The sequence below is a fragment of the Macrotis lagotis genome, chromosome 1 (genome assembly GCF_037893015.1).
Source record: "Macrotis lagotis isolate mMagLag1 chromosome 1, bilby.v1.9.chrom.fasta, whole genome shotgun sequence".
In the NCBI taxonomy this organism is placed as follows: Eukaryota; Metazoa; Chordata; class Mammalia; order Peramelemorphia; family Peramelidae; genus Macrotis; species Macrotis lagotis.
In genome coordinates, this window is record NC_133658.1 from 157,820,518 (window position 1) to 157,847,703 (window position 27,186).

The window sequence follows — 27,186 nt, forward strand, 5'->3', positions numbered from 1 at the left end:
AGAATTAGCAGAGCATAAACTTGCACTAGAAAAATTTTACCAGTGCTGTTATTTACATAGCTAGAGTCAGCATGTTGTTTTGGTTCTATTTTCATCACTCTACTTCACATTTCCCCCATTTGTCACTTAAAATGAATGATACAATATTATATTACATCCATATACCACAATTTGCTAATTTCCCAATTGCTAAGGTTGCCAGGTAGCACAGTGAATAGAGCACCAGCCCAAATCAGAAGGATCAAAGCTCAAATCTGGCCTTAAACATTTGTGTTTAGCTGTGTGACTCTAGGCTACTCACTTAACGCTGGTTGCCTCATCAAAATAATAATAATAATGATGATGATGATGATGATGAAGACTTCCTAGTTATCTGCCATAGCCTAGTCCTCCCCCCCCCCCCCCCCCGCTGCCAAGAACCTTAGATTTGGAAGGAACTTCAGATTTTGAGTTCAAATCCCTACTTGACCAAAAATCCCTTCTCCAAGATCCCTAGCAAATGGGCATCCAGTCTTTCCTTGAAAACCTAAAGGGAAAATTTCTCAACTCTGAAATACTGAAGGAATCTCCCAATTTTGGATAGTTCTAACCTTTAGAAAAGTTTTTCATTTATCAAGCCTAAGTCTGCCTCTCTTTAAGGACTACCCATTACACTAGTGCTCTTAATAACTATGTAAAGCTAGGTCTCTTTCCTCATCAATATCCTTACAATCTTTGTATGGTAAACCTGGGGCAAATATGATGAATAATTTTATAGCCTTTATTGTATAATACCATAGAATCATGGAATTTCAGATTTGGGAGGGAGCTTGTTGATAATCTGTTTGAAACCATATCTGAATTAAAAACTCTTTACATAGTATCTCTTAGGTCTTTTCAAGCTTCTTGAAAATATTCAAGAAGAAACTACTACTTCTTGAGGTAGTTCATTTGACTCTCAGCCAGCTTTCATCATTAAGTTTTGCCCTTACATCAAACCCAAATTGGTCTTTCTGAAGCTTCTCCCCCATTGCTTTTGGTTCTCCCCTTTGGGGCCATACATAAGTCTAATTCCTCTTCTAGACAACAGTTCTTCAAATATTTGAAGCTAGCTAATGTATTACTCTCTTTCTTCATGCTATACATCACCAATTTCTTGAACAAATCTTCATGTAGCGTGATCATGGAGCTCCTCAGTATGCATTATACTTTCCAAAATGTTTACATCAGTTTACAGCTTCACCAGCAGTGTAACAGTCTGCCAGTTTCTTCAAAGTCTCTGAAGCATTGGGTTTTACTATTTTAAATTACTATTGATAAAGCAATGGTTTTAATGTTAAATAATTTTAATTCTCATTTCCTTGGCTATTTAAGTATTTGAAGAATTTTCCAGGTGGTTGATTATATGTTGTTCTCTCTCACCCTCAAACTGACCATTTATATTCTTTAATTGAAGAATAAATTTTGCTCTCATAAATTTGCAATTTTTTCTCTATGCCTAGGTTTTCTAATCTATAAAAGGAGGGGACTGGACAAGATGACTTAGTCTCTTTTTGCTTAAAAACTTATGATCCCTACAGATTGCAGATGCTAGAGAAAAATCAGAAATATTTAAAGGAAATTGTTTTCCCTAAGCTGTTTCCTTCTTTTAAAAATCTAGATTGGGGGCGGCTAGGTGGCATAGTGGATAAAGCACTGGCCTTGGAGTCAGGAGTACCTGGGTTCAAATCCAGTCTCAGACACTTAATAATTACCTAGCTGTGTGGCCTTGGGCAAGCTACTTAACCCCATTTGCCTTGCAAAAACCTAAAGAAAATAAAAATAAAAAAAATCTAGATTGTTCTTTGTTGCAAAAAAATCCTTCTGATATTTATCCATTTTGTCTCCCCAAATATTTTTTAAGGTTAAAATTTTTCTATGTCTGTTATTGTGATATAAACATGTATCTTACAACTAATTATTTTATGTATTTCAGTATATATTAGATTATTTATCTATAGTATTGTTTTCAAGGCTTCTGATGATCTTAATAATTTGCGGAGTTTTTGTAAATTGATGTTTTATGGGGGAAACTAAAGAAATATATTTTCTTTTGACCGCTCATTCCATTTTCCCAGAAGTTTCCTTTCAGGTATTTGTGTACACTATGAGTTATGAGTCTGAGTTATGAGTCTATAAGAGACTTTGATAGGTCAGGGTTTTCTTGAGGGGGGAGCCTAAAAATCACCTCTTATATCTGAAGTATCTTGAGTAAGGTTCACAACATAGTATGTGTAGAAAAAGAAGTTTGGCTAGGAAAAAAGAGAAATTGAATAACAGCTAAAAGGGCAGCATATTTGTATAGGTCTATGTTAGCTATATAAAGCCCTGGGACCAGTCAGGAATATTTGAATTCAGATTTAGTCTCAAGCGCTTTCCTAGCCATGGAATTTGCAACAAGTCACTTAACCTCTGTCTGCCTCAGTTTCCTCATGTGTAAAATGGAAATCAAACAGCATCTACTTCACTGAGTTGTGAAAATCAACTGATAAACTTGTAAAGTGCTTAGCATGGTATTTGACACACGATGGGTGCTTAATAAGTGACCCACACATCTGTTTAAGGTAAGATTATTTTTAAATGTCCAAGTTCCCATGTTGACTTTTTAGGAGTCATTAAATGTCATTAAATGTCATTAAAATGACAAATCAGATGGAAATGTTCCTTAAACTATGATATTCCTACATTACTCTCTAGCATAACGTCGTTGGTGTTGGATGACAGATGCCTTGCTGCTGAAGACTTTCCCACATACACTACACAAATAGGGTTTCTCTCCGGTATGAGTTCTTTGATGTCGAGTTAAGGATGAACAGTCAAAGAATGCTTTCCCGCATTCATCACACTCATAAGGCTTTTCTCCAGTGTGAATTCTCTGATGGACAGTAAGAGATGAATGTATAGAGAAGGCTTTCCCACATTCATCACATTCATATGGTTTTTCTCCAGTATGAATTCTCTCATGTACAGTAAGAGATGACTGGTTAGAGAAAGCTTTCCCACATTCATCACATTCATAGGGCTTTTCTCCAGTATGAATTCTCTCATGTTCAGTAAGGGATGAAGGGTTAAAGAAGGCTTTCCCACATTCATAACATTTATAAGGACTTTCTCCTGTATGAGTCATATGATGCCTCATAAGTCCACTTCTACGGCTAAAGGCCTTCCCACATTCATCACATTCATAGGGTTTCTCTCCAGTATGTGTTAGCTGATGTCGAGTTAGGTTACTTTTCAGACTGAAGGCCTTTCCACATTCATCACATTCATAAGGTTTCTCTCCAGTATGAATTCTGTCATGTTCAGTAAGAGATGAATGTTTAGAGAAGGCTTTTCCACATTCATTACACTTATAGCGTTTCTCTCCCTTATGAGTCCTCTGATGTCGAGTAAGGGATGGATGGTCAAAGAAATTTTTTCCACATTCTTTACAATCATGGTCTCTTTCTTTAATGGGACTTTCTGTGAGACTAATTGACAACTGTTTGAATGTATTCCCATGGGAAAGGGATTTCTTCCATTTTTCCCCTTGAGAGATTTCTTGATGTTTCTCCAATATACTTTGAGACAGAAGAATTTCTTCAAATGTAGGGTCCAGAGGAATTAATATCCCTGGTGATTCTGCTTCTTCAGAAATGTTTTCATTTTGAGTTGATTGTTTACTCTCCCAGTCTGGAATCAAGAGAATAAAACAAATGAATCTATTCTCTGATGTAAGAAAAAAAAATGTTATATTGTGAAGAAAATAATGTCCATGGGTTATCCATGATATTATCACCTCTAAAAACAGACTTGCAATCTGGAAAGAGACTAAGAAATAAAAGAGGAGAACTGAATAGGAAATATAAGGAGGGAAGGTAGCTGTATCATCAGATAAGGTGAGCAGAGAGTATCAAGTGCCTATCTAAGAAAATGGTAAGGATCACTAGAGTCTTGTGTTAATTGCAGGAGATAATGATAAGAGAAATAGCAAATAAATAAGAAACAGAATGCAAGCAGAGAAAATGAACTTTCAGTAAGGAAAGTAGTCTCTAGAAAACTTGAGGAAAAGAGATGTCAGGTAGGTAAAGATAAACCTGAAGCAAATACACAGGTGAGACTCACTCCTTTCCTTTTGTTCAAAAATTAGAAGAGAGTTTTTACTCCTTACACTATTGTGCTGTTTTTCCTACTGAGTTCCACAGATCTAGTTCTTACTCACTTGGAGAGGAATTTCTTGGGACTTCTCTCTGTGTGGCTTTCTGCAGATTGAATATCCATGGCTCTTTCCCTTGTTCCAATTGGAAGATCACATCTGGTTTAGAAATAGGAAACCCTGTTTGTGTAGAAGAAAATACAACACAGCTGTTTCTTGTTTGTTTTTGGTTTTTGGTTTTTGCAAGACAATGGAGTTAAATGACTTGCCCAAAGGTAATTATTAACTGTCTGAAGCTGAATTTGTTTTATTCTATTTTATATTATTTTTTAGGTTTTTGCAAGGCAAATGAGGTTAAGTGGCTTACCCAAGATCACACAGCTAGGTAATCATTAAGTGTCTGAGACTGGATTTGAACTCAGGTACTCCTGACTCTAGGATCAGTGCTCTATCCACTGTGCCACCTAGGCACCCCTGAAACTGAATTTGAACTCAGGTCCTCCTGACTCCAGGGCTGGTGCTCCATCCACTGCACCATCTAGCTACCTCCAATGCAGTTGTTTCTTGTGGGGGACAAAAATTTGTCCCAGATCTTCTGACAGGACTCATTTGCATTAACTAGTATTTCACCACCATTTCTGTCATCTTTTAAACACAATTATTGATATCTTTTGTTGTTTTTTTACATCACAATCAACAAAGCAACCACAAGAGAATGCATGCAACATTCTGCACCTTTAGTTTTCTACCTAGTCCCTAAGAAGAAGGGATTATATATTTCTCTGTATTTTGGAACTAAGAATGTTTCTTGCAGTTAATTGAAATTCAGTTACCTTTTAATTTTATTTTTATTTAAAAAACTTAGCTCTTTGGGTATTTTGTTTTCTTGGTTCCACTTCCTTCATTTTTCATCACTTCATATAAACTGTTGCATTTTTCTATGAATTCCTTGTATTGTTTCTTATAGAGTGATAATATTTCATTACATTCATATACCAGTTTATTCAACCATTCCCCATTCAATGGACACCCATTTTATTTTCAGTTTGCTTGTTTTTACATTAAATCCTTCAAGGCATATTTTTATATGGTTTTTTTCCCTCTCATCACTGACTGCTTTGGGGATATATATATACACATATATATATATATATATATATATATATGTATGTATGTATATATATATATATACATACATACATATATATCCAGTACTGGAAGAATCAAGTCAGTATTGGAAAGGCTGTGAGAAATTAGAGACACTAGTTGGTGGAGATTTGAATTAGTCTGTTCTTAAAAAGAACTAGAATTATGGGAGGAAAACACTAAGATCAGCTTTTCCTATAAATTGTTTCCCAGAACTCCTGGTTCAATTCATAACTCCACCAACATTGTTACAATTGTCTCTGCTTTTCCAACTCTCCTTTGCCACTGACAATTTCTGGTTTTTTTTTAATCACCTTTACTAATTTGCTGACTGTAAACTGAAACTTCAGGGGGTTTTCTCTTTATTTATAACTAAAGCAAGCTTTCCATGTAATTGTTCATCATTTATATTCTTTTGTAAGCTGTTCGGATCCTTTGATCACTAATACTTGCCAGTTTTTTCACTTATACTACTTGTTTCCCCTTATGGAAACAAAAAACTCAGAACTTTGCCATTCAACTATACAATATGTCATTAAGGTTTTCTTTCTTCCAGGTCCTATTCCCTAACCCCCCCCCCCCCAAGCTGGTACCAATGCATTAGGGGCACATTATAACCCCAAGCATTGCCTAACCTTGCCCGACTATCCTGCCTCTCCTCCAATATGCACATTCATTCTGACACCAAGAATTTCCACACAGTTAACAACCCGCAAATTTCATATACATTGATCTGCTTAGTCTTTCATCCTCCCCAGACATATTCAGTCCTCATCCAGTCACACTGCCTCCTTCTTCTGTACAAAGATTCATCTTCTCTAGCTACCTCTGTAAACCCGAGTCTTTTAGACAGATTCTTTCCTAACTTTTTCACATTCTGTCATTCAAGTTCTGTTCTATTTATCTTACAAATGAAGAACAGAGAAAAAAACAAACTTACTTGATCAGTGGTGGTAGAATAGGTACCATAACTACTAGTCAACTGCCCCCCCCACCACCATGGGGCAGGCAATCAAGACAAGCTGAAGCAATAGGGTATCCTGACAGAGATGAGATAGCATGTGTCAGAGAAGTAAAACTACAACCTCCTCTCAGACCCTAATAGAGAGAGTTGAGGATCCAGAACCTAAGAGCCTGGGGAATAGCACAATCTTGTTTCCAGCCTGTGATTTGTAGCCATCATTGAAGAGAGCAATCACTGTGAAAGGTTCACTTTCCCTGATGCCACCAACATCAATCAGTGATTGTCATCACTGATAAGATAAACCCCAAGTTTGGGAAGTGACAGAACCCTCTAAACAATAAGCCCTGCTCCCAGTCCACCCCTCCCATGAAGCAACCCTTGATAAGATGTGAATGGGCAACTGCTTAGAAAAGAAGGTTCTTGCACCAAAATTCTTGGTATTATCAAAGATTTAATATTATAAGTTGATATGATTATTAGTAGAAATTACAGTAAAGACTATTCATTATCATCAGCTTTGATGCTATAGTGCTGCTAAGGCCTGTGGGATCATTCCATCTGACTTGCAGCTGAAACCTATGTTGAATCCTCATTAGAAATAAACTCCTTGAAAGCAGGAACTGCCTTGGTTTTCTATTTGTTTCTTCAGCACTTTCACAGTAAATGGTTAAGAAATGCTCATTCATCCCCCCCATTAATATCAGTTTTGTAACTCTACAGCCACTAGTCCAGTAACTTCTCCAGATCTTAACATCCCCCATGATCTAGTTTCTAACAAGATACTTGAACTATTTTCCAGTGTTAGGGAAGAGCCTGACTGCTCTTTCACAGACCATGGAATAATTCACAATTGTGGTCCAGCACAGTTGTCTTTCTGTCTTAAGCATTTTTCCTTCCCTTTTCTGATTAACTCTACTTGGGTAGAGTTTAAGGAAGTTTGTATTCTTGGGTCCCAGAGAGAAAACTGGAGTCACATTTCACATGTCTTGTGATTTTCTCACTATTTAGAGAGTGTCTCCATCTAACCAAGTATCCCCACATTCACTGCACTTGTAAGTGGTCTTTTCATCTGCCATGAGAACATTTATCTCATCAGTCAACTTTTCCTTCACTTTCCTTCCTTTTCACTTTTTTTCTCTTTCCCTTCCTGGAGAGGTTTTTTCTTGGTTTTTTTTCCCCCTGTTTATTCATCAACCTGTGTTTTTTTTCTCTTGCTTCTTCATTCCATTTCTTCTTAAAAGGAAGATACATTTCTTTTTAAAATAGCAGCCCCCTGCCTTGCATCAGTCCATGCTTTCAAACCAGATATTTTTAGTGATTGCCTAGCAATGCTTTTTCTTCAAGTGGATGTTTTCTATTCTGAAAGCTTTTGGGCAGACATTGGAAATTTTGAGGACTCAGACTCTTGCTGTTATAAAGATATTATGAGAAAGTTTTAGCCCCATTTCTCAGAGCTCAATTTGGGAATAGGGTATTTCTCAAATCTCCTATCAAAGTGAGAGAAGTTCCCTAGATCATTACATTGGAAACATGGTCCTGGGTTGGATCAGTATGGGTACACTATGAAAACCTTCCCATTATCCCTAGTGGTAGATTCCTTACTCATTAGGGTATCAGGTGCCAACTGGAGGACAGCCTCAGCAACAATGATGAGTTGGGTAGCTCAGGTTTCTAAACCTCAAACATTCAAATGCTCAAATAATTAAATAAATACGAATTAAGATAATTGCAAAATATAACTTTAAGCCTATTTCATTAATAATGACAGTTGTTGGTATGCCCTACAGTGCCCTTTCCAAAATGTCTACCTAGTACCTACTAGACCCCAGCCACAAGGACTCCAGATGTAATTGTTTATTCCTTAACTATTTGGTTGGATCCAGCTTCTCTAAAGGCACTGACAGGTAAAGTCATTAAAATACTTTTCTTTGGGCAAGTTTGCTGCTCCATTCATTGACTGCCTATGCCAAACACTCTAAAATGACCAGAAAAGGAAGTACTTCCTGGGAGAACTTTCTTCCTCAGAAATGCTAATTCCAGAATGGACCCACTAGCATAGACTCATCAGCACCTTTATCATTAGCATCTGAGGTCAATTTGTGGCACCTCCCCTCTCCTTGTCCCCCAGCAGCCTTCTCTTTTCCATATAGAATCTATAAGATCAGATCATTTTCAAACACAAAATCTAATTAGAGTCTTCATCAAAACCTTCATCAAAACAACTGACTTGTATCCATGAATCCATGAGATGGCAAATCCAGATCAATATCCAACGCATACTGAACACTCTCTGACATCCATTGCTGGGAAGAGTGTTTCACAAGTACTTATGTCCTTAACTTTTCACTGGATTAGGGTGACAACTCCTTGCCATATTAAGTCCCAACATAGAATTATTCTTATTTTACTCTGAAGAGTATAGACTTACTCTTTCCTTACTCTTCTAACCAATACTAGTATCCCATTCTTTCATTCTGTAGAAGCTAACTGCTCCAAGTGCTGTTTTTATAAGCCAGGTTCTACTATCATACAAGATGCCTGTATTGGTTACAAATGTCAGAAAATTTATAGGTTGGGAGATTAACTAGCAATCGTAGAGAGTTGTGCACAACCTTCCCCTTCCATGAACAATTTGTCTGCCTTACATTGGAGTTTTCAATCCTAAGACTTTTGTTCTGTAAGAAAAGAGAAACAAAGAGTCTTTGTCTTACTTTTGGGTTCCAAACACTCAATTTCAAATTGAAGGAGGCATAACTAAAGAATTATTCACCTGAAAAAAAAATCTGTAAAGTTTAAGTAGCCTGAAAGCTCAGGATGAATCAACAATGTGATCTAGCCACCATGAAAGATAATCTGAGGTTATGGTGGTGATAATCTTGCTGTATTTTGTCCTGGTCAGACCACATCTGGAAGATATAATTCAGGAAGGATATTGATAAAGTGGACAGTATCTAGAGAAGGACAATTAGGACGTGAAGGGTCTTGAGGTCTTATTATATGACTGATTAAAGGAAACAAGTTTTTTTGTCTGGAGAAGAAAAGATTTGGGCATTGAGGAGAGGGAATGGGGAGGAGAAATACTGATGTGATAGCTAACTTCAAGTACTTGAAAGGTTTTTCCATGGAAGAGAAAATGGCTCCATGACTAGAAATAGGAGTAAGAGATGAAAGTTAGCAAAGAAGCAAATTTAGGCTCAGGATGAGAAAAACCTTCCTAACAGACCTCTTCAAAAGCAGACTGGACAATCTTGGAAGGTGGTGGGTCTCCCCCAGTGAAGATCTTCAAGCAAAAGCTGAGTGACCACTCTTGTGGCAAGAATCTTCTGAGTAGCTTCCAACTCTGAGATTCTGTGAATCAAATAATATTAGAGTTGGAGAGAACTAAGAGTTCATCTAATTCAACCCCCCATCATTGGAAAGAAAGCTTAGGGTAAAAGAAGTGAAGAGATTTGCCCAGGGTCAAATGGTTAATGATTAGCTGCTGAGACTTGAACTTAGATCTCTTCTTTCCCCTACACTAAACTGCCTCCCTATCCAAAAAGGATATGATAGGAAAGCCCAGAAGGAGTTGTGGGAACTTCTGAAGGTTCAGGCTTATCTTTCCAAAAAAGCAGATATGTGCACTCTTATCTTAGGTGAAAGCCCTTGACCTGTAGGAGAAGAGGACAAGGAAGTTACAGTCTCAGGATTAGTGTAACAAAGCTTCTTAATTTCAATTTAAACTGTACACTATTTTTCACCTGTTAAGGGAAAGAAATGCTTTGTTTTTTGGACAAAAAAAAGGATTTGAGTTCTCTGACCCAAACCCTGAATCAAAATTCAAGTAAGAAATTCAGAGGGTCCCATGTTTTTTACCAGTTCTCTTTGATACACTGACAATTCCAGAACCACTATATTGCTGACACTGACCCTTGGAAACCCACCCCCCTCTCTCCCCTGCTTCTTGCTTGACTTATTTCTTCATAGGTATCACTTACCTGAACTTTCTTTACCCTATTTGCTATTTATTATAGTATTTACTATACTTGGTATAAACCCTAGGTCATCTTAACTTTCTTTTTTTGCTCAGTCTGGTTTCTAGATTGGGATGTTTTCATTCTATTTGAGGTTTGGGCTGCATTTGGAAATAAGCTTGCCATTACAATTACCTTCTTCACCTTCTAGTTCCCTTTTTTTAGATTTAAGAAATCCTATTTTTCTATACTACTTTCTTTCTCCACAGCTCTTAAGCCAAATTCTATAGTTTCCCTGAAAGTCTACTGGATACTGTTCTACATGTCTGACTGAGTTGTTCTTGGAAAGTTGAGCCCTTACTTTGCTGACCCTCCAGGTTTGATTTCAATAGATGGCTCTTCTCCCTCCTACATACTTCTTCTCTTTACCTTTTGGTTCCCTACTTCTAAATCCATGGGCTCTGTCTTGCAGCTCTTCTTCTTGTTCTTTTTCTTGATACATTCAGACTTCTTAAGGTTCTCATCTTCTTCAGGACCCCACCCTTCACCTGGTCCCAAAGCAAACTGCAGGATCTCATGATCACCTTCACAGTTACTTAGTCATCATTGTTGCTTCAAAGTAGCTCTGAAAAGTATCTGTTACATGACTATCCTTTAGACACAGTCACAGTGAGACAAATACAATCCCAACATGGATTCACTATTACAGTATTTAACAAGAGAAGAAAATTTTCTTAATTTAAGAGAAATTCTGAATCACAGGGAAAAGTCATACTTACCCAATGAGATGATGTTTCTATAGTTCTCCAGCATCACATCCTTGTACAGGTTCCTCTGAGCAGGATTCAGCTTCCCCCACTCCTCCTGGGTGAAGCTGACAGCTACATCCTTGAATGTCACTGATTCCTGAAACACAAACACATTTTTGGTCATCCATAGAACCTTTTCTACCTAACCAGAAAGGGTGAAAATAAGAGCATTTGGAATAGATTGATTGATGATTCTGATGACAGTAAGAACACTGAATAGGAGAGAAATTGAAGTATTTGACTTGAGGTAGAAAGGTATCTTTTCCATGTTAGTAGGTTTATTACTAAGCTCCAATGAGGATGAACACTAGTCAAGGCAAAGCCCATTTCATCCAAAGTCCTTCAACCACAAAGAAGGAGTCAGACAGAGAAGTTCCATGATGATGAAGGGGGATGTCTCCATACTTGGGAAACTGAAATTTCATTTACAAAAGAGAAAAGCTCAGCTCACCTGGGTTTTGATTGTCAGAGACACAGTAGTCATTCCCTTCTCTTCTGTAGGCCTCTCTTGGAAAAAGGAGAATGCAGGCCTAGAGGAGGGGGAAGAGGGGTAACCATCATGCCTTGAGTGCCTAGAATCACCAGGTTAGAAATATCTAAATAACTGAAGCACGTGATTTTCCTAGCTCTCCAAACTTCACAAAGGAGGTCAAAGTTAGGCCAAGCACAATGACTTAGTTCCTTCCAAGATCAAAGAGATCAAAGAAAGAGGAAAAGAATTCCTATGTACAAAAATATTTAAAGCAGCTCTTGTGTAATGGCAAAGAACTAGAAACTAAGGAAGTATCAATCTATGGGGAATGGCTGAACAAAGTATTATATAAGAATATTATAGATGTTATTGTCATAAGAGATAATGAAAGGGTCAGTTTTGGTGGAACTTGGGAAGACCTAAATGAACTGAAGTGAAATGGATCAGAGGGTAACATAATAACAAAAAAAAATACTGGAAAAACAATCATTGATGTAGTACCCAATCACAATTCCAGAAGACTGATAATGAAGGATGCTACCTACCTTTGGCCTAGAGGTGATGGCCTAGAGATACTTAATGATTATAAAATTTTAGATATGGCTAGTCACTAGAATTTGTTTTGTTGGACTATGTATATATTTTTACATGGTTTTGTTTTTCTTTTTTCAATGGGAAGAGGTGAGAAAGGGAAAAAATGCTTGCTCACTGAGAAACAAACAAAAGTCTTAGAAAAATGAAAAGAGTAATATACATTTCCCCTTCAAAGTACCTGGTATGTTGACTATATCTGTCTCAAAACACCTCATTAGATGGATTTCTGTTTTTGTCAGGAAACATAACAGGAATTAATTGCTCTAACCCCAAAGCTGTATGATATATATTATAATAGCCAAAATCTATGTGACTTATTCACCTGTTCCTTTAATGAGGGAAAATATTTCCAATCTTTTTCTTGACTCATGAAGTTAAGAGAAATCATTACTCTGATTTCCTTAGAATGGCCTAATGTATATAGGACATTAATATACGGAAAGCAGTATGAACATAGAACTGGGAATCAAGAAAGCTGATTATGGTTCTGTCAGTTTAGTATTTATTAACATAAGCTTTAAATAAATAAATATAATAAGCTTAAAAGCTTATTATATGACTCTAAGCAAGTTAATTAATATCTAGTGAGTCCAATGGATAAAGCTCTGGGCCTGAAGTCAGAAGAACCTGAGTTCAAATCTGACCCCAGATATTTACTGGGTGTGACAGTGGGCAAGTCACTTAACTGTATTTGCCAGAGTTCCCTCATCTGAAAAATGAGCTGGAGAAAGTAATGGCAAAAGGCCAAGAAAACTCCAAAAGGGTAACAAAATGTTGGACATGACTTAAGTGTACAACAAAGTTAATAAGCAAACAAATATAAAGTGCCTACTATGAGCCAGGTACTGTGTAGGTTTTAGGGATATAAAGTCAATCCCAGACTTCAAAAGGAACTTATAATTCACTGAGGGAGACAAAATGCACACATCTAAATACATATAAGAGTGTTATTCAAGCATTTAAATCATGTCTGATTCTACAAAACCCAATCTGGGATTTTCTTGGCAAAGATACTGGAATAATTTGTCATTTCTTCTTCTCCAGCTCATTTCACAGATGAGAAATTGAGACAAACAGGGTTAAGTAACTTGATCAGTGTCACACTAGGAAATGCCCAAGGCTGGATTTGAACTAAGGGAGAGGAGTCCTCCTGATTCCTCTCCACTGTGTCACCTAGTTGTCCCCTATATGAATGCATACAAAGTAATGAGGGTTGTGAGGAGATGCCATCAACTAGGGGTTGTTGTTTTTATTGTTTGTCCTTCATTCTCCTCCAAAAAAAAAAATCTGGATCCAGTGACCAGATATCAATCAGAAAGGCCAGTGTCAGGTGTTTGAGGTCACTTTTGAACTCAAATCCTCCTGTACCAGGGCCTGTGCTATATCCACTGCACCACCTAACTATAGAAAAATTAGAAAAGACCCCATCCACATAGGAAGGAGCAAATGAACTGAGTTTTGGTTCATAACAGAGAATTTAAGAGGTAAAGGTAAGGAGAGAGGATCCCTCCATGGGGAGATAATTTATGTTAAGGGGCCCGGGTAATATTGTATCCTGTTGTAGGAACAGCAAGAAGCCCAGGCTGGCCTCATTGAAGATGAATGAAGTGGAGGAAAGTTTAACAAGGATGCAAAGGTAGGTGGCAGTCAGGTTATGAAAGGTTTTAAAAGATAACCAAAGAATTTATTTTCAATCCTATAAGTAATAGAGAACCACTGAGTTTCCTAAGCAAGATGTGACACAGTCAACTATGACTTAGGCACATCACTCTTGATATTACATGGAGGATGACAGAGAGGAGAGAGAAAAAAACAATAGTTCAATCAAGAGGTGAATCCAGGTAGAACTGAATTAAGGCAAAATGCTTATAAGTGTAAGTAACATTCATTTACCCCCCTTTTAACCACTATCTGCATCATATTGCCATCTGGTAAAATAGGGATAACAGTATCTATGGTTCAAAGGGCAAGGATCAAATGAGATGATGTGTTTGTGTTAAAAGTACTTTGATCCTCACCTCAATCCTGGAATAGAGGTACCAGTATTGTTTCCATTTATAATTAAGGAAAGTGAGGCAATCAGAAGTTAAGTGGCTTGTTAAGGGTCACACAGTTAATAAATTCCTGAATCTGGATTTTAACTCAGATCCTCTTGACTCTGGGCTCAGCACTTTATCTACTGTGCCAACTAGATAAGACAGATAGGGATCCAGATCTACTGTACAAACCAGAATTCCTAAAGGCCTTTCACTGTTAGCTGCCTGCTCACCTTAAAGCATCAGATAAAGCCTACTATTCTATTACAAAATGGGAATAGGAATATATAACTACAAATGATAGTGATTCTTTTTAAAACTTTATCTTTTTCTCTCTTTCTCATGGATTCCCCCCCCTTTAATTCCAATTCTTCTTTCACAACATAACTAACATGGCAAATATTAAGCATGATTGTATACATACAACCTATTACTCACTGCCATGGGGGGAGGAGTTAGAAAAATGTGGAAGTCAAAAGCTTACAAAAAGATGGATGTTGAAAACTATCTTTGAATGAAATTGGAAAAAATAAAATAACATAAAAAAGAGTGATTCCACAAATCAGTTTCACTATTTCAAATATATACACCTACTATACCTACTAAAGAGAATTTTATTTTTGTTAGGGTCATATGTCAATAACTCAAGTCAACAAATTTATTGTGTACTAAAAGTTAGACACTATGCTAAGCTCTGGAGATACAAGAAAAAAAAGGCAAAAAAAAAGGTCCTTGCCCTTAAAGGGGGAGACACAGGATAAACATGTACAAAAAGTTATATACACAGGGAAAAGAGGAAATAATCAATAGAAGATGAGTACTAGAAAAAAGGAATTAGGAAATATTTCCCATAGAAGGTAGATTTTATATGAGCCTTCAGGAAAGCCAGAAGGCAGAGAGGAAGAGGAAGACCATTCTAGCCAGAGAAAATGTCTGGAGTCAGGAAGTGGGAGTGTTTTGTTTTGATAATGATATTGTCCTTTGTTCTCAAAGAATACCATGACAACAAGAGAAGTGATGTCATGACAAGCATAAGAATTAGATTTGAGTGAGGGGTTGCTGTGCTAAGTCAGTGGCCAGATATGAATCAGGATGACTGGAGATGGCCCTGGATGCAAGGCAATCAGGGTTAAATGACTTGCCCAAGGGCTCAGATAGTGTCTGGATTTTGTGTCTATGGCTGGATTCGAACTCCTGTCCTCCTGACTCCAAGACCAGTGCTCTATCCACTGAGCCACCTAGCACCAGAGACACTGGAATATACGTAGGGATGGAAGTTGTAAAGACCAGAAAGGCTGAGGGAACAAGGTTTTGAAGGGCTTTAGAAGCTAAAAAGAGGATTTTATATTTGACCCTAGAGATGGAAGGGAGCCACTGAAGTTAATGAGCAGAGGGGTGACATAGGTGGACTTGTGCTTTAGGAAACTCATTTTGATGGCGACATGGAAGATGGACTAGAGTATGGAGACTTTTGGCTAAAAGCCAAAAAGAAGGTATTTCTGTTACCTTGGTGCAGGCCCTTGTCTCCTCGCATCTAAATTATTGTAACAGCCTTCTGTTTGGTCTGCTTGTCACATCTCTCCATACATGTAAACACATGCAAATAGGGATACATATGCACAAGTATGTGTGTTTACATACCTACATGTTTATTTGTCCTTCCTTCTCAAAGAAGACCATGGCATCAGGGAAGTAAAGCTATAACAAATACATAAATTGGATTTGAGTGAGGGGGTACTGGGCAAAGTCACCAGTCTCACTTTCTACTCTGGAGTCATCTGGGTCCAGTGGCCAGATATGAATCAGGATGCCTGGAAATGGAAGGTTTACAGGCCCCAAATCACTCCTGCTTTCCTAGATTGGCCAATGATGTGTCTCAAGCAAAGATCACTTGGCCGTTCAGTGAATTCAAACAGAAATTGTTTCTGTTTTGGCCAGAAACCTTAAGAAATTTTTTTTTTGGGGGGGGGGGGCTATGCAAAAGAGGCTCCTAGCTTCTGTTCTTTCTTACCAATTTAAAAGATACCCTAAGGGACTTATTCACCCAATTATTTTTTTTTTCCTATTTTGGAAGTGGTCATTCTAGACCTCTTTGCTTCATCTCTCTCAACAAACCTTAATGACTGAAAGGGGGTTGCCTCAGTCAAACTGACCTGGGAAAAACCTAACTTTAAAAAATCAACGTCTCCCACTACATTCAGAGACATATCTACATGCTATTTATATGATAAACCAGTATAAATTGTTCTTTCCCTTATCTATGCCTCTCAGGTTTATTATACAAGGGGAAAACTGAAAAGAGGAAAATACAACAAGAGATAATATGAGAAGTCCAATATTAAAATCTCAAATATACTAATGCAGTGAGACTGGGTCAAGCTGTCCCTGTCAGTCACCATCACTTTCTTTTCTTTTTTCCTACTAGGCAGTGGGGTTAAGTAGCTTGCCCAAGGCCACACAGCTAGGTAATTAAGTGTCTGAGGCCACATTTGAACTCAGATCCTCCAGGGCCGGTGCTCTATCCGCTGTGCAACCTAGCCGCCCCATCCATCACTTTATTTTCAACTCAAGTTTTTTGTTTGTTTATTTGAAGATGGATCGAGTTCACATTTTCAAACATTTCAAACATCAATCTTTTGCCACAATCACTACTTCCTTTTTGTGCTCTGATGTTCTCAGTCAAGTTCCTGAATTGGCTACAACAGGTCTAGTGTATAAATCTTAGGCTTCCCTCAGCCTGGGTGGCCTTCACTTCTTCTTGGTATTGGACTTTCCTGAAAGTCTACTGAAAGTAGAAAGAGCTTGGCCCCGGAGAAGAGATGGAAGGCTGAACCTCCTCCCGTCTTGGCAGAGGTGGAGACTGCAGGTGTGGCACAGCCCTCAGCCTAAGGTGCAGGCCAGCTCTTCTGGGCTGTTTGTTCTGTATTTCTTACAGGGGATGCTTGGCCAGGCAGGGAGGAAGCTATCTGGGGCTGCAACGATGCCAACCCAGCACGCGTCAGTCATTGCTGGCAAACGGACAGGGAGTCCTAAGCTGGGATTTTGTATTTTGATTCTGAATGGAAGGCCTCCCTCTGGGAGCTGAGGTGGCATCTACCAAGCCAGGGTTTAGAGTTTCGGGGGACAGTTATCTAAAGTCTCGCGGGGGGAGGGGGGGTCTTTCTCAGCCTCAGTTTCCCCAAGTGTCAAAGGCGGCTCCTCCAGCCCCGACAAGCCCATGAGCCGCAGACCCCCCGCTCCCCTCAAGCCCCCGAACGCCCCCGTAGAGCGGCCTTTACCTCCGACCCGAGGTGGTCCGGACAAACTCCGATCCTGAGTTATGAGGCCACAAACCATGGGGTCCGAAGAGGACGCGGACTGCCTGGACCAGCCTGGAGAGTGGGATTCTGGGGGATTGAGTCTGAGTGAGGCAGTGGGCGCGGCCCTGTGCCTTCTGGGAAATGTAGTCCGGGACCGCCCAGCCGCACGGGGAGCATCTTCAGATGGGGGAGGAGCTTCTCGGTTGCCACGGTAACGACCGCCTCAACTCCAAGAAAGAAACTCTGGAGAAGTTGCTGGCTGTAGCGGTCGCCTTTCTCCTCACTGCGGAGGAGCGGCCCAGAGCTCGGCACTCGCCCCGGCTCCTCTCGGGCTTGTCGGCATCTGAAGCACTCGCCCCGGCTCCGGAGCGGGCTGGGCATCGGTGGAGGCAGAGTCCGTGCTCTGAGCCCTGAGGCCGAGGCTCTCCGGAGGCGGATACTCCCCTCTAAATTCTTAAAAAAAATGTTTTAAAAAAATTTTTAAATTGTATTTATTTATTTAAAATTGCATTTATTTATTTAATTTAATTTATTTAATTTAATTATTTAAATTAAATTTTTTAATTTTTAATTGACTTAACTTTGATTAATTTTTAAAATTTAATTTTCATTATTTTAAATTTAATTTTTTTATTATTAAAATGTTTTAAAAAATTTATGGAATAAAACAAGCATTTCCGTAACAGTACGCTAGAAAGATGATTGCACTTGAAACTGCAAATCTGCTATGACAGCTTGCTTTTCCTTGCAAATATACAACAAAATGATCATGTCAATTTCTTCATTTTTCTTCCCACCTTAGAGATGGCTACCGTTACACACAAATAGGTAAAATTATTCTATATAGAATTCCATTTATCAGTTTTTTCCTCTGGATTTGGGTAGCATCTCTTTAGACACATGAAAGAAGAATCAGAACAAAGGAGGGGAAATAATGAGAAAGAAAAAGCAAAAAACAAGTTTAAAAAAACAAGAATAGTGTTTAATCTGCATTCAGACTCCATGGCTCTTTCTCTGGATGAGAATGGCATTTTCCATCACAAGTCTTTTGGAATTTTCTTTGATCACAGCAATAGCTGAAAAGAGCTAAGAGTATCATAGCTGATCATCCCTATAATGTTGCTGTTAAGGTTTACAATTTTTTTTCCTGGTTCTGCTCACTTCACTCATCATTAGTTCATGTAAATCTTCCCAGGTGTTTCTGAAATCGTCTTGCTTGTCATTTCTTATTGCATAAAAGTGTTTTATTACATTCATATATCACAACTTGCTCATTTCCCAATTGATGGCCATCCCCTCAATTTCCAATTCTTTCCCATTATAAAAAGAACTGCTATAAATATTTTTGTACATGTGGGTCCTTTCCCCTTTTTAATGATCCCTTTGGGATATATAGACCCAGTTGTGGTATTTGCTGAATCAAAGGGTATGCACAGTTTTATAGCCTATTTGGGTATAGTCCCAAATTGTTCTCCAGAATAATTCACAACTCTACCAATAGTAAAATAGTGTTCCAGTTTTCTCACATCCCCTCCAACATTAATCATTTTCCTTTTTTGGCATTTTAACCAATCTGGTAGGTATTAGGTGGTACCTCAGAGTTGTTAATCAATGATTTAGAGCATTTTTCATATGGCTATAGATAGCTTAAATTTCTTCATCTGAAAATTGCCTGTCCATATCTTTTGATCATTTATCAATATGACTAATATTCTTATAAATTTGACTCAATTCTCTATTTTAAAAATTAGTCCTTTATCAGAAACATTAGCTGGGAAAATCATTTCCTAGCTTTCTGCATTCCTTCTAATCTTAACATTGGTTTTATTTATATAAATCCCTTTTAATTTAATGTGATCAAAATTATCCATTTTGTATTTTACAATGTTCTCTATCTCTTGTGTGGTCATAAATTCCTCCCCTCTCCAGAGATCTGATAAACTATTCTTTGCTCTCCAGATTGGACTTATAGTACCACCCTTTGTGATACTTCCTTCTTCGTGTCTAAATTCTGCACCCATTTCAAACTTATCTTGGTATAGGGTGTTATATGTGGATCTATGCCTAGTTTCTGCCATAGTGTTTTCCAGTTTTCCAGCAGTTTTTGTCAAATAGTGAGTTCTTATCCCAGAAGCTGGAGTCTTTAGGCTTATCAAACAAAAGATCACTGAAGTTATTTACTCCTGTTTCTTTTCTACCTAATCTATTCCTCTGTTCCATGACATTATTTCTTAGCCAGTACCACAGTTTTGATGATTGCAATTTTAGACTAAAGTTTTAGATCTGGTATGGCTAGGCCATTTTCCTTTGAATTTTTTTTTCCTATTTATTCCTTTGATTTTTTTTTAAGGTTTTTGCAAGGCAAATGGGGTTAAGTGGCTTGCCCAAGGCCACACAGCTAGGTAATTATTAAGTGTCTGAGGTCACATTTGAACTCAGATCTCCTGACTCCAGGACTGGTGCTCTATCCACTGCACCACCTAGCTTGCCCTTATTCCTTTGATATTCTTGACCTTTTTTCTCTCAGATGAATTCTCTTATTCCTTTTTTTAGCTCTACAAAATTTTTTAGTAATTTGAGTGGTATGAGAAATCATATGCTGATAGTTTTCCTAATACTGAACCAGCCCTGCATTCCTGTTATAATTTTCACCTGGTCATAGTGTATTATCCTGATAATAAATTGCTGTAAACTCTTTGCAAATAGATTGCTAAAATTTTTACATCAATATTTATTAAGGAAATGGGTTTATAATTTTCTTTCTCTGACTTTTCCTGAGTACCATATTTGTGTCATAAAAGGAATTTGGCAGGACTTCTTCTTCATCTGTTTTTCCAAATAGTTTGCTTAGGATTGGAAATAATTGTTCTTAAAATGTTCAGTAGAATTCATTTGTAAATCCATTTGACCCTGGAGATTTTTTCATAGGGAGTTCATTGATAACTTTAATTTCTTTTCCTGATGGGATGATTTAAGTATTTTATTTCCTCTTTTGTTTATCTGGGCAATTTATATTTTCATAAATATTCATCCATTTAACTTAGATTGTCAGAATTATTGGCATAGTTGAGCAAAATACTTCCAAATTACTGTTTTAATTTCCTCAACTTTGATGGTAAATTCATCTTTTTCATTTTTGATATTGGTAACTTGTTTTCTTTTTCTTTTTTTTTAAATCAAATTAACCAAAGGTTAATCTATTTTGTTGGGTCTTTTTTCACAAAACCAACTTTCTCCTTTCAGTTTTATTCATCTCTCTTTTGATATTCAGAATTTCTAATTTGGCATTTAATTGAGGATTTTTTTTTTAGGTTTTTTGCAAGGCAAACGGAGTTAAGTGGCTTGCCCAAGGCCACACAACTAGGTAATTATTAAGTGTCTGAGACCGGATTTAAACCTAGGTTTAAATCCTGACTCCAGGACTGGTGCTTTATCCACTATGCCACCTAGCGGCCCCTAATTGAGGATTTTTAATTTTTCTTTTTCTAGTTTTTTTAGTTGCATGCCTAATTCAATGATCTTTTTTTTTTTTTGCCTTTTAACATTTTATTTGTTTTCCAATTATATACAATAGTAATATGTACCTGTCATTTCTTGTAAGGTTTTGAATTTTACTATTCCCCCCTTCCCTCCTCCCAACAGAAGGCTGTCTGATAGTCTCTACATTGTTTCCATGCTATACATTGATGTAAATTGAATGTGTTATGAGAGTAAACATAACTCCCCCCCCCCCAAGAAGATGAGAAACCTCAAGAATAAAGGGAGAAAAAAAATTCTACTTCAGTCTGTGTTCAGATTTCAATGGCTCTGTCTCTAGGGTGAGTTGCTTTCTTTATCATAAGTCCACCAGAGAAGTTGCTTGAATATTTTTCCCACAGTTGCTATTACTAGCTGTACCTCCACTCTATTCCTCCCCACTCTCATTTATTCTGGCCCTGTCCAAAAGTGTGTTGAATCTGTGTATCCTCTCCCTCAATCTTCCCTCTCTTCTATCACCTATTCTCCCCCTTCCCTCCCCTAATTCCCCTTTATCCCATCCCTTTCTTCTTATTTTTTTCTAGGGTAAGATAGATTTCTGTGGGGGTCCAGCCTCTGCGGGGGTCCTTGGAACCTGACAGGAGGGATAGAGTCGGTGAAATGAGTTGTCAACAAGTGGGTAAAGGCAGGAGCAGGTTGACTGACTATCAGCTGCTTAGATTTATTTTTATAGTCTCAAAAACATATGAAACAAGCAAACTAAAATCATTTCCTTGGTTACAAAAGTATACAATTTTCATCATTAATCATATAGTTCATATGGTTACAAGTTTGATCATGTAGTGGTTACAAGTGTGATTATCAATCATGTAGTTAATTTTCTTGTCCCTGCTCAGACCGTGATGACCTCAACCTGCCTGTTGCCTAGTTTGTTGCTGCATAGTAAAGTTATTAATTAAACAGAACTTTCCTTATAATAATCTTTGATATAATTTGTTTAATGGAATGCTTCTATGTTTTTGTACTGCATATGTAATGTTTTTCGATATGCTCCCTTGACAACCTATAGTGAGGGTAGTTATGTTTGTCCACCTGTCTGTTGACTCCTTCAATAACTAATTTTCCTTTCAGCCCTTGTTGGTAGACGCTACGGTTTCTATGACTTTTTATTCTTTCCTAATAAACTAAGGCTGTTAGAGTTCACATATTGGTTACCTATACTAACTATTCTCTCACCATCTTTATTATATATTTCTGTGTATGATAAGGGGGGCAAAACTGTTAATTTCCCTGGAATTTTATCTGACCCATCTTGTATCTGGTTTCCCTGTATATATTCTGACATCTCCCTGGAACTCCCAGTGCTGTATCTTCCAAAGATTTCATAGTGTTGAAGCTTTTTGTATGTCTCAGGGAGAGGCAGTCCTGTTAAATTTGGACAGAGTTCACAATCTGTTTTATTCAAGGAATTTCTCTGAAATCCTTCCTTTATAGTCATTCCACTATTAGGATGAGTAAGTTTTGCAATCAATAATAGACCTATAAATATGGGTATACATGATTCCTATATATATTGAAGAAGGAAATGTTGTTCCATCAGGCAGTATGACTGCCTTGAGTCTTCTTGCTGCGATTGTGTCAAACAGCTTAGAGACGCTGGCTCCCAACAGATTTCCTCACCCTATTAAGTGTGTATGTTATTTCCTCTCTGAGCCATTTCTGATAAGAATGAAGGCTCACTCATTCCCCCTCATCTTCCCCCTTTCCACCCCCTTGAAAAAAGCTTTTTCTTGACTCTTATGTGAAATTTCTTAGCTTCTTTGTCTCCTTTCCCTTCCTCCTTGTACTTTCCTTTATCACCCATTGACTCCATCTTTTTTACTATATTATACTATATTATATACTATATTATACTATACTATTGTACTATATTACACTATACTATATTATATTCTGCTCCTTCCTATGTCTTGTCTATTCCTTCTAACAGCTCTTATAAATGAGGAAGTTCAGGAATATAAACAGTTCGATATCCTTAAGTTCCTCATAGTTAGTCCTTCTCTTCCACCCCCTCTATGGTTCACCAAAGTCCTGTACTTGGAGATCAAACTTTCTGTTTAGCTCTGGTTGTATCAATAGGAAAGTTTGAAAGTCCCCTATTTCATTGAAAGTCCATCTTTTCCCCTGAAAGATTCTCAGTTGATTCTCAGTTGTAAACCAAGATCTTTTGCCTTCCAGAATATCATATTCCAATCCCTATGAGCCCTTAACGTAGATGCTGCCAGATCCTGTGTAATACTGACTATGGAGCCTCAGTAGTTGAATGGTTTGTTTCTGGAAACTTTTAGAATTTTCTCTTTGATTTGAGAATTTTGGAATTTGACTATACTACTCCTGGAAGTTTTTCTTTTGGGATCTCTTTCAGGAGGTGACCAGTGAATTCTCCTGATTTCTATTTTACCCTCTGCTTCTAGGATCTCAGGGCAATTTTTCTGTATTATTTCTTGAAAAATGAAGTCTAGGCACTTCTCCTGATTGTGGCTTTCAGATAGCCCAATAATTTTAAAATTATTTCTTCTGGATCTGTTTTCAAAGTCGGTTGTTTTTCCAATGAGATATTTCACCTTTTCTTCTAATTTTTGACTTTTTTGGAAGAGTTTTATTTCTTCCTGATTTATTGCAAAGTTATCAGCTTCCTTTAGTTCCATTCTGCATTTGAAGGAGTTGTTTTCTTCAGAGACCTTTTTTAAATCTCCTTTTCCAGCTGATCATTTCTGCTTTTTAAGGTATTCTTCTCCTCATTTGCCTTTTGTTTTGCTTTTTTCCATTAGGCCTAATCTGGTTTTTAACATATTATTTTCTTCAGTATTTTTTTTTTGTATATCTTTCACCAAGCTGTTGATTTGGTTTTCATGATTTTTCTGTATCACTCATTTCTCCTCTCAATTTTTCTTCCACCTCCCTTAATTGCTTTTCAAAGTCTTTTTTGAGCTCACCCATAGTCTGAACCCATTTTCTATTTCTCCTGGAGGTCTTGGATACCGAAGCTTCAATTTTGTCATCATCTAAGTATGTGTTTTGATCTTCCATGGAACTAAAGTAATTCTTTATGGTCAGATTCTTCTTTTTTCTGTTTATTCATTTCCTCAGTCATAAGACTAATTTACAGCATTTCCAAGGTTTGGATTTTTTGGGGGGACACTGGGACCTTTATTCCTCCAAGGTCTTATGCTCCCTTGCCTATGCTTTGATATGTAGATGGCTCCAGGACTTCCCTCTGCCCTGGGTTATAAGGAGGAACACAGCTTGTCTACTTGTATGGAAGCCCAAACTGCAACCTGGATCTGAGTGTAGTCTTACAGCACATTCCTACCCCAAGGTAGAGCAGAGAAATCTCTGCAGACTTCCCTTACGGTCTCTGGGGGTGTAGGCTGTTTTCTCCAGATTCTTGCTGTTGATTCTGTGGCCAGTGCTCCTCACTCCACACTCATTCTGGTGTAGCAGAGTTCTCTCACGGCCCCTTCAGGCTGTTGCCAGTGAACTCTGGGCTGGGTTGTGCTGCGCTGTGCTGAGCTGCAGCTGTGGCTTTTTCTCAACCCCCGGTCCTGGTGAAACACATCTTTCCAGAGGAACTTCTAAGTTATCTTGGACTGGGAAAATGTATCACTCAATTTTTCTGTGGGTTCTGCCCTCTAAATTTAGGCTAGAGTCATCATTTTGTTTTTTTGTTTTTTGGAATTTGTAGGTGAAGGAGTTCCTGGGAAATGCTGTCTTCATGCCGCCATCTTGGCTCCCCCCCCCCCCCATTGATTTCCTCTTTCTCTATTTCAATTCATATAAGTGTTTAGAGATATAAAATTTCCCCTAAGAACTGCGTTGGCTGCATCCTCTTTGGTGAAATTATTATTTCTATGATTTGTTGTCTGATCCACTCATTCTTTAGGATTAGATTATTTAGTTTGCAACTAGTTTTTAGTCTGACTTTCTATGGTCCTTTATTATGCATAATTTTTATTGTATCATGATATGAAAAGGGTACATTTAATATTTTTGCCTTTTGCATTTGCTTGTGAGGTTTTCATGCCCTAAAACATGGTCAATTTTGTGAGGGTATTGTGTAACACTGGGAAAAAATTACATTTCTTTCTATCCCCATTCAGTTTTCTCCAGAGGTCTAGCATATCTAACTTTTCTAAAATTCTATTCTCCTTCTTGACTTCTTTTTTGTTTGTTTTTCTGGTTGGACTTGTCAAGTTCTGAGAGGGCATAGTTGAGGTCCCCCACTAGTATAGTTTTGCTGTCTATTTCTTCTTGTAACTCATTTAACTTCTACAATAAGAATTTGGATGCTTAATCACTTGATTCATATATGTCTAGTATTGATGTTACTTTATTGTCTATGACATCTTTTAGCAAGATGTAGTTTCCTTCCTTATCTCTTTAAATTAGATCTATTTTTGCTTTTGCTTTGTCTGAGGTCAGGATTGCTATCTTTGCATTTTTTAACTTCAGCTGAAGTATAATATATTTGTCTTTTACCTTTACTCTGTGCTTCTCTCTGCTTCAAATGTGTTTCTTGTAAACAACACATTGTAATATTCTGGTTTTTAATTCACTCTATTATCCACTTCCATTTTATGTGAGAGTTTACCCTATTTACATTCACAGTTATGATTACTGTGTATTTTCCCCTCCTTATTTTTCTCTCCTTTATATTTTCTCTCTCTTTTCACTCCAACAGTCCTTATTAGTGTTTTCTTCTGATTACCATCTCCCTCAATCTGCCCTCCTTTTTCCTTTCCTCTCCTACTTCTATGTAGGGAAAGATAAATGTCTATAACCAACTGAGTGTTATTCCCTCTCTGAGTAAGATTCAAGCAATATTCACCCCCTCCCTTCTTTCCCTCTAATATATCTTTTGGGTCTCTTCATGTGATGTAATTTATACTATTCTGCCTCCTTCTTTTCTCTTCTTCCAGTACAATCCTTTTTTCAACTTTTAATTTTTTTTATATCATCACATCAAGCTCAACTTATACCCCCATCCTTTTTCTGTGCATACATCTTCTAACTGCCTTAAGATAGGCACAGTGCTCAAGAGTTACAAGTATCATTGTCCTGGGTAGGGATGTAAAACTTTTTGAATAACATGTTTCTTTCTTGTTAATTTTTTTTTTTTTTAGGTTTTTGCAAGGCAAATGGGGTTAAGTAGCTTGCCCAAGGCCACACAGCTAGGTAATTATTAAGTGTCTGAGATTAGATTTGAACCCAGGTACTCCTGACTCCAGGGCCGGTGCTTTATCCACTACGCCACCTAGCTGCCCCTCTTGTTAATTCTTGACTATAATCCAAGGTTCTTTGATTTCCTAAATATCATACTTCTTTTCCTTGATAATTTCTTGAAAGATGTTGTCCAAGTTCCTTTTTTTGATCATGACATTCAAGTAGTCCAATAATTCTTAAATTAATCTCTCCTGGAACTATTTTCCAGGTCAATTATTTTTTCCAATGAGATATTTTGTATTTTCTTCAGGTTTTTTTCCTTTTTTTAAATTTTGTTTGATTTATTCTTGTTTTCTCAGAGTCATTTGCTTCCCCTTGCCCAATTCTAACTTTTATGAAATTATTTTCCATAGCTTTTGTATTATCTTTATCATTTGGCCATTCTTCTTTTAAAGAAGTTGTTTTATTCAGTGTGTTTTTATTGTCCATTTGGTCATTTCTATTTTTAAGGAGTGTGTGTGTGTGTGTGTGTGTGTGTGTGTGTGTGTGTGTGTGTGTGTGTGTGTGTGTGTGTGTGTGTGTGTGTGTTTGCTTCCTTTTCCAAGCTGTTGATTGCTCTTTTATAGTTCTCCTGCATATCTTTCATTTATTCCCCCCATTTTTCTTCTATCACTCTTAACTTGATTTTAAAAGTACTTTTAAAACTCTTTTTGGACTTTTTGGACCAATTCACATTCCCAATATCCTCTTCTGAGTTTGTATTTTGACCTTCACTGTTGCCCTAGTAGCTTTCTATGGTCAGGGCTCTTTTTGCTTTTTTTGTTCATTTTTAAAAATTTGAATTCTTCTCCTGGGGCACAGGGGTCACTGTCCCAAACTTCTTGGAGAGGTTTGTTCTCTGGTTTTCCATGCTTGGGCTTGTGGCTTGCCCACTGTTCTTGGGTTGTCTGGCCTAGTCATAACTATTGTGCCAGGGTTCAAGGGCTCACAAGTTGCCTTCTGCACTGAGGTTGGAGACCTCACAGGTGGCCTACTATGCCACTAGCCTTCTGAGCCAGGA

The 27,186-nt window shown here is 37.6% G+C and overlaps 1 protein-coding gene across 3 annotated transcripts; it reads right to left on the minus strand.

Moving 5' to 3' along the window:
• Nucleotides 1-464: 464 nt before the first annotated feature.
• Nucleotides 465-17,494, minus strand: LOC141504315 (uncharacterized). Of its 3 annotated transcripts, XM_074209259.1 has the most exons (6): nucleotides 17,406-17,492; nucleotides 15,769-15,825; nucleotides 11,477-11,555; nucleotides 10,996-11,122; nucleotides 4,220-4,333; nucleotides 465-3,690 (listed from the first exon to the last, which is right to left on the minus strand). In XM_074209259.1, the coding sequence occupies exons 3-6, from the start codon at nucleotides 11,507-11,509 to the stop codon at nucleotides 2,705-2,707; spliced, it is 1,260 nt and encodes a 419-aa protein (XP_074065360.1). In that variant the 5' UTR covers nucleotides 11,510-11,555; nucleotides 15,769-15,825; nucleotides 17,406-17,492; the 3' UTR covers nucleotides 465-2,704. The 3 variants fall into 3 exon arrangements, with proteins under 3 accessions (XP_074065360.1, XP_074065361.1, XP_074065362.1); XM_074209260.1 differs by lacking the exon at nucleotides 15,769-15,825 and having other exon boundaries at nucleotides 17,406-17,488; XM_074209261.1 differs by lacking the exons at nucleotides 11,477-11,555; nucleotides 15,769-15,825 and having other exon boundaries at nucleotides 17,406-17,494.
• Between the last annotated feature and the right edge of the window lie 9,692 nt (nucleotides 17,495-27,186).

Bases quoted from the DNA above. Each gene is read 5' to 3' on its own strand.
- LOC141504315 (XM_074209259.1), bottom strand. From the start codon at position 11,509: ATGACTACTGTGTCTCTGACAATCAAAACCCAG. The intron at 11,123-11,476 runs GTGAGCTGAGCT...TTTGTGTTTCAG, and splicing joins CTCTGACAATCAAAACCCAG to GAATCAGTGACATTCAAGGA. The intron at 4,334-10,995 runs GTAAGTATGACT...CTACACAAACAG, and splicing joins TAGAAACATCATCTCATTGG to GGTTTCCTATTTCTAAACCA.